This window comes from Notolabrus celidotus, chromosome 16, assembly GCF_009762535.1.
Source record: "Notolabrus celidotus isolate fNotCel1 chromosome 16, fNotCel1.pri, whole genome shotgun sequence".
Lineage (NCBI taxonomy): Eukaryota > Metazoa > Chordata > Actinopteri > Labriformes > Labridae > Notolabrus > Notolabrus celidotus.
In genome coordinates, this window is record NC_048287.1 from 10,833,316 (window position 1) to 10,841,213 (window position 7,898).

The window sequence follows — 7,898 nt, forward strand, 5'->3', positions numbered from 1 at the left end:
GTTTTTTGTGAATCATCAACAGAAAGTCTTGGATTAAATGAAGGCCATCAAATGATCAGGAGGCAAAGGTCAATTTGTTTCATACGTCACTAGTTACTATTGGTTTTTCAACTTACAAATACGTTTTCACGTACAGCCCAATTTAATGCAAAGAGTAATGAAACTGCAGGCCACTGATCAATACATCTCAAATATAATTTATTTATCATAAAGGCGTGAAGTAGTGTAATCACTGTGATTGGATGAACTCTGACACATTAAATTGTAAAATACCACAGCTGAATGAACAAGAAATTATTTATTCTTGAGTTAGTGCTCATTTAATATTCTTAAATTAAAACACTGACAACATTGCTGTCAGAGATTCCACATGTAAAATAACTTGCTTACTTCTTACAAAAGTGTGAGGTCCCCCTCAGCTAAACGTCTACATATTTTCTCCTTCTTTAAACAGCTAGATCCACCAGTATGTTAAAAAGGTAAAGCTGTTAGCAACTAGGACTGTTTGTAACACAAACTGAAACACTTCACCTTCTGCACACCTTAGTTGAGCCGTGATTGCGTCTCCTTGCTCTTGCTTCCACTGCTGGCTAATAACACCAGTGCACTGTTGAAGTCAGAAGTAATGTACAACTTGCATCTAACGGGATTTGGATATGACCCAAGTATTTTTTTGAGTTTAAGCTGCTGTTTAAGCTACAAGCGAAGCATACAGGTGCAGGTAATTAGAATGATGTCACACAAAAGCTGGCAGAGGTCTATATTATGTTGTTCACAACAAACACACATAAAATAATCCATGGGAGTGAATTACATGCAAAGTAATCGCAAATTCTATACGCAAATGGTGTGAATTCACAACACATTCAACACTCAACTTGTTTCATTCACTTAATTAGCTTATTTGTGAGAGTTTAAATATTTGAACATTAGTGAATAGTTTGCACCACGATAGCCAATCAGCGTGCAGATCCTCTGGTGACGTATGATGTGACTTACTGACCAGCGGAGGTTACTTCATCTGGAAAATTAAGGACAAACTAATTGTATCTCTGTGCGGCTTCCCTGAACTCTGTGACACCATCTATTTTTTTTTTATGAAAACAGGAATAAATAGTCAGATTATCTGGTGAGTTATGAAAACCCTTGTCTGTCACTTGATTTCAGCTATCAGTTGTACTACTAAGTTAGCAGTGCCCCAATTATCATAACTAGCTTCACCATTCAGGGAAGTCAAGCTCATCCTTGTTTGATGACAGACTGGAGTGGCGTTTGAAGGGAACCCCTCTCCTCTTGCAAGATTCGAGTCTTTGGGAACATGCAAATGGAGTGAGTTATTAGCGATAATCAAGCAAGTGAACGCAAAACATTCTGCCGTTTGTATACCTGCAAATTAAGTGAGTGTTTGCGTCTGGTGTGAACGCTAGTAAGTGTGAATTTCCCCACACCTGTAAATAAAACTGACTGCAGGTCAGTCAACATTGTGGAAGACTTGAGTCTAAAGGACATCAACTGGTTAGCATGATGAACTGTTCTGAAATCCAAAACAATGGAATTCTAAACCTGATTATTGCAATTTCTAAAATGTTGTAATTATAACAGTAAATTGTTCAACTGCCCTGTTTGAAATGTGATGCAATGTTTTGTCCAAAAGAATGATTGAGAGGGAAAAATAATGAACAAGGATAAAGAGGCGGTAATAAAGCAGTATTCTGTCTCCGGGTTTAGGTTCATACGAATAATCCCCTTAGTGTAATGATTGAAAAGTCCTGAGATAAAGCAGCAAAAAAACTTTGCAGAAATATGAAAACTTAACTGAAGTGCAAGCATTGTGCTTTAAGAACATGTTCATGGGTCATAAAAGAGATGCTTATGGCAAGTCTAAAAGAGCCTGCTATCATAATCAAAGAGATCTGATTATTTTTTTCCTCTACAGCTACAAAAGATCAGCCGACATAATGCATACACAGGAACTGTCAGACTTGGGATTCCCGCCAAAAGGAAGATGATCACGTAGATCCATGAAGGGTAAGACACTGACGCCAGAGATGGGAAGTCCTCCTGTCAACAAGAACACAGGATGATTAGTACATTTGGTACAAGTATGGCTAACTATTACCATAAGTTGCTTGGAATGTGCTCAACGTAGCAGCATTAGAAAAAGAACAACATTGAGTGATTGATGACAAAGACTGACAAATAGTACTCACAGATTTGGGATCCCAGACTAAGTAGGTAAGCTCCTCTTGTCCTTGTGCAACCAGGTAGAAAACTAAGATAACCAGAACAACTAAAGGACTGATGAGCCTCCATGAAATCTGCCAGAAGATGGAGGGCTTGTATCCAATCATGAACTCTATGTCCTCATTGAACCTGCCACACAACCAGAATTTCATGAAGTCATTCCCAGCCCTGAATCAAGTCTTCTACCAATGATGGTTTGCTCACAATCAAACAAAGAAATAATATTACACCCAACAGGGACTGAGTATCTTCTAATAAGCACTCACCTGTCTATGCCGTAGATGTAAACAACAGCTATCATCTCAAAAAATCCAATAGTCAGAAGTGGAACAGATCCAGCAAAGTTGTCAAAGAGGGTTACCCAGTAAAACCCAGAATGCTGTGCAAACAGGAGGCAGATGATGAAGGACACAATACACGTTATTCCTGAAACACACAGGTATAAAAACAAAGCTTAATTGGAGAAAAGACATTAGGGGCAAGCATTTAAGATGTTTGTAGATGAAGATCAGATTCAGGTATTTACTTGAGCTGTAAAACAAAGTTACCTGTCAGCGCTTCATGGGGCCAATCTTTAGGGAATATTTTCAGGTCCTTCAGTGGAACCACCACTCCTTCAATGTTGCCAAACAGTGTTGAGAGTCCCAAACAGAAAAGCATTGTAAAAAAGAGGACAGACCAGATGGGAGAACCGGGCATCTTGGTGATGGCTTCTGTGAACACAATGAAGGCCAGACCTGTTCCCTCCACTCCCTGCAAAAACACAAGACAGCCACGTTTCAGATATGCAGCAATAATAATTTAAACTTTAGGTTTGCAGTCTTCAATGGGGTTACCTCACTGAGAAGTTTCTGCATGTTACAGAGTTTGATGTCCAATCCAAGAACAACATCAGGAGATGAGCTGTTGAGGTGATTGAATGTTTCTTCATAGTTGCTCGTGGTGACGCTGTCTTCAGGAAGCTCAAATGCATTTAATAACTTCATGATGTTACTGAGGAGACAATATGTCACACATTAGTTCATCTGAAGGACTGGAACTCCGACCTGCCTGAGGAATGGATCCACTACAATAGAAACCTATCAGATCCAGTGCCGTGACGAATCGGTGATGGCACTGGACACAGATCTGGTGGAAGTTGCCCTTTAGAGTAACAGAGTTGATAGTGTCTGTTATTCCACTTGCTTTAGGACCAGCCTGATCTAAGTCACTTGTGCAGTAGGTTCCTGCTGTTCAATAATGCTGTTTATTATGATATTATAAGAACAGCCCTTATATGCCAGATCGAAAGGATCTTTGACCTGTTTGTTTGACCACACACACACACACACACACACACACACACACACACACACACACACACACACACACACACACACACACACACACACACACACACACACACACACACACACACACACAGATGCACTACTCCTCGGAAATATTCAGATAGAGTTTATACTTACTCACTGATACATGTGTCATATTTCTCCGTTGCCCTGAAGCCAATGATGGTGTAGGTGACTGATGCAGCATAGACTGAAGTTAAGCCAGTTACAACCGTAAGAATCACAGCATCTTTCAAGCAGTTATTGCTTTGGAGGAGACAAGAACAAGGCATATGTGGAGTGGAATGTAAACTACTAGTGAGGAGGAAACACTTCTGTAGTCATAAACACGTCTTACTGAACAGGGTTGTAGCTCGAGAAGGAGATGAGGCCTCCCCATGCCAAACCAAAAGAATAAAAGACCTGTGCACCTGCATCAAGCCAAGTTGTTGGTTTAATCAACTCATTCACCTGAAAAAGACAGAAACACATCAAGAGGTATTTTTTCTGAGTTTGCTTAATGATAATGACTCTTTATGATAAAATGTTTGAATGATTTGAAAATACATCAGGTGTGAAGAGAAACTTTATTCCACTTAGGGCTCCTTTAAGAGTCAGTCCTCGGATCAGGAAGATGAACAGCACTATGTACGGTAGGATAGCTGTGACGTACACCGCCTGAGGTCATGAAAACAACGACAAAAAAAAGATTACATCAAAAAGTATTGTGCATGTAGTCTACTGGTTTCTAGACAGGCAAATTGAAGCCCAATGATGCGATCGCCATATTAGTAATAACCTAACTTTGATCACTTTAAAAACAAGCAAAGAGGTTGGTGCTGATGTGAGCCTTTAGCTTCCTGGCATATTGCTACAAAAGGCCTAATGTCGACACGACTTTGCCTCTTGTTATGCAAATAAGAATGTATCTTGTTTTCAGAAAATAAATCTGGAGAAGCTGTTTTCAAATTACTCATGATGCTACAGTAACTGCACTTTGTGAGAACAACAAACTTTACAGATTGCAAATGGTTATTGACTAGAGGAACAAACCTTGCCTGAAGTGCTGATGCCTCGTATGCAGCAGATAGCGACTACTGACCAGGCAACTAGAAGGCAAACTACGATGGGCCAGTGGATCCCTCCAGAGTCAGCGATCGAGGCCGAAGTATTTAGGGTCTCTCTGTAATAGTAGTAATCCACAGTGGAACTCTGCTGACACTCTGGTACAAACCCTGGAGGGAGAATCAACTCCAGATTAAAATGTAATACATGGGATCTTTGGTATATTCATGTGTGGGTTGTGTCAATAGTTACCTGTCCTGTTGTCATTAAGAGGACACTGGGCCCAAGGCAGTGGGCTTTGAAAGGAATTGAAGAGATACCACATGATCCAGGCTATTAATGTGTTGTAGTACAGTCCAACCAAAAATGACACCAACATGGAGCCTACACCTGAGAGATGACATTAGCTGTGTCATCACATCCACAAGAAGCTAGAATACTCACAGAAGTGCTGTTGCCCACAAAGGGGTGTGAATTCTTTCAGATCCCGTTTCACTCACCAATACCAGCCAAATGAGGGTTGATGGCCCTCCATACTCCCACACTGCCTTTCCTGAGACGTTGGCCGATGGCAAACTCCATCAGCAGGAGAGGCATTCCCTCCAGCACCAGCAGGATTAAATAGGGAATCAAAAATGCACCTGGAAGAGGAAGGTGACAAGTGGCTGTGATATTTAGATTGAGTGAACTGAGCATAAAAAGGTCCAAGTCATAGAGAGGTCTTCACATAATGACATATGTGGTCTCAAGTGTATTAGTCACATAGACTGAGGTTATGCAACAGACTTTTTATCAAGCAACATCATTGTGTGGAGATTTCAGTTTGTATTGTACTTTAATTAAAGGCACTATAAGGAGTTTCTAAAAAATAGCCTCACTCTTATACTGGTGCCTCTTCATGACCTACATGGTCAGATGAGATTATCAGCAGAAATATTTGTTATTTCTTTACACAGAATTTGAGTGCCTGTGTTCGAGTCAACATTTTCTTCAAAAAAGCAAACTCTTGCCCGGAAGTGGCTACATTTAGAATGTTGCTGGTAAAACTTAGCAATGGGATGAAAGTTGGCACACAGAGGGAGTTTTATTTTATATTTTTTATATGACAGCGCTTTGCAGCTCTCTGAGGTAAAATAGAGCACATATTTATGCTATTTGGACATTTATTAGGACACTAACTAGCTAACACTACAACGGGGGTTTGATGGGCATTATTAAACCAAGACGTCTGGTCACCTTTGTAAGCTAACCAAAGTTTAAAAACATTTTTTCATTGTTAGATTAAAGTTTAAAAATGGTATAGCTCCAAATCAATACATCAACTAATCTCTCTGCATCCTGCAAAAAGTTGTTTTGTATCCAAGTAAACTGATACTAAAAAGAAGATCTGTGTTTCATTCGTTTGATATATTTTTATTTAACCTTTATTGAACCAGGTAAGTCATTAAGACCAAATCCTTATTTTGCTTTCATAACAAATGCATGCTTTGGCATGCTTTATCCATCAGTGATGCAATATACAGTAGCACGTTCTAAAAACAGTTGTCTTGCTCATAATGATACCGACCAGTTATGACAGTTGATGCAACATGAAATCTCCTCAAAATGCCTTTGATGACAAAACACCAACAAAAACAATGATGTTTCCATCACCCTGAACTGACTTTTGGGGTCATGTTAAGAAAAAAGAGAACTACTGAGATGATGAACATAGTGGACATGATACCTGCTGATCACTCACGTTTGTGTGGTTAGTCGCTCATGCCAGACTGAGATTTATAGCTCCATGCATATGCATGTTTGCATATGCATGGAACACCTAAATGTCACAAGGTATTATTCTACATCCAACTGTTATTTCTTGTGGTAGATTAAAGAAAGTGTTTGGGCTGTGTTTGTTTGAGCTCTGTGGTTAATAAGTCACAGAAAAACAACAAATGTATACCTTTAAATGTGTATACCTCGCAAATACGTCCCATTCCCTGTGGCAAAATCTTCTGTAATTCCAAAAGAATATCAATTCATGACTTCTGACATACACATTTTGAAGTCAAACATGCATATTTATGTGGCACTACTGCATGGTGTTACAATACAATTCACTGTCAACAAAAGGCAATAAAGAGCTGAACCAAGGCCACCTTTCAGATGTCATGACAAAGGTCAGCTCCTGTTTCAGAAGACTCCAAGAATCATTAATACAAAATGAAGGTGACGTCACACCACTATCTTGTTGCCTTGAATGAGTGATATATTTAACTGTAAGCCTGAAGAGCAAAGTGCCGGTTGTTTTATTCCAAAAGACATTGTTAAGTTCACCTGAAGGGACACGCAGTCATCCGGCAGTGTAAAACATTCCTTCGTGAAAATAACAAGCTGCATAAAATGACATGAACTACCTAACCAGGAATGCCTGTGTCCCCTCTTGTTTAACTTACCTCCTCCATGACTTTGACACAAGTATGGGAAGCGCCACACGTTACCAAGTCCAATGCAGAATCCCACACAGGTGAGGATATACTGGGCTTTGTTGTCCCATTTTGGCCTGTCCCCAGCACCCTCCTTCTCCAGCCTCTTCAGATCCTCATAATTTGGGATCCGGAGATCCAGTCCCGGGTTAGGAAGCACTAGTCTCATGGCAACAGCATGTGCACTGAGGCAGTCAAGTAGTGTTGACTACAGTTAAAGAATTGAGTAAGTCCGTGCATATGAACATCCACATGTGGAGCCAGCAGAATGAAGCAGGTTTATGATCTTTAACTATCTGCAGCAGGCCACAGATTAGCCATTAATTGCACACTCAGTACTCAGTGTTTTTTTTCATATGTTTGTCAGTTCTCACAAGTATGAAAAGTATTTTAAGTGCTAACCCAGTATCAAGACAGTAAAATAAACACAAGAATTCATTAGTTCAATTAACAACCTCTACTGTAAAAGTGAGCTGTGTTGCCTGACAAAATAAGTGCAAAAACCTCATGAGATTCCAATTTTCATATTATTAGCATAATTTCTTCAACATCAAATACTTCCTTTTTATGCCCAGTACCCTCTCAGTACGACTGAGAGAATTATTAACATGGTGGAACTACAGTCAGAGTGCAGGTTTATATGAACAACAAACATTAAGACATTGAATCATCCTCATAATCTGTCCCATTAACCTTATAAACACCATCAAAGAGACAGTCTAAAAGCAATGATGCTATATAAACAAATATATATATATATATATAATAATATAGAAACACTCACATTAGGCCA

The 7,898-nt window shown here is 39.5% G+C and overlaps 1 protein-coding gene across 1 annotated transcript; it reads right to left on the bottom strand.

Moving 5' to 3' along the window:
• Positions 1–1,568: 1,568 nt before the first annotated feature.
• On the bottom strand, positions 1,569–7,289 carry LOC117827503 (sodium-dependent neutral amino acid transporter B(0)AT1-like). Its single transcript, XM_034704066.1, has 12 exons — positions 7,076–7,289; positions 5,138–5,278; positions 4,890–5,027; positions 4,626–4,807; positions 4,140–4,250; positions 3,931–4,043; positions 3,711–3,839; positions 3,081–3,237; positions 2,793–2,997; positions 2,511–2,670; positions 2,211–2,373; positions 1,569–2,061 (listed from the first exon to the last, which is right to left on the bottom strand). The coding sequence occupies exons 1-12, from the start codon at positions 7,272–7,274 to the stop codon at positions 1,918–1,920; spliced, it is 1,842 nt and encodes a 613-aa protein (XP_034559957.1). The 5' UTR covers positions 7,275–7,289; the 3' UTR covers positions 1,569–1,917.
• Positions 7,290–7,898: the final 609 nt, after the last annotated feature.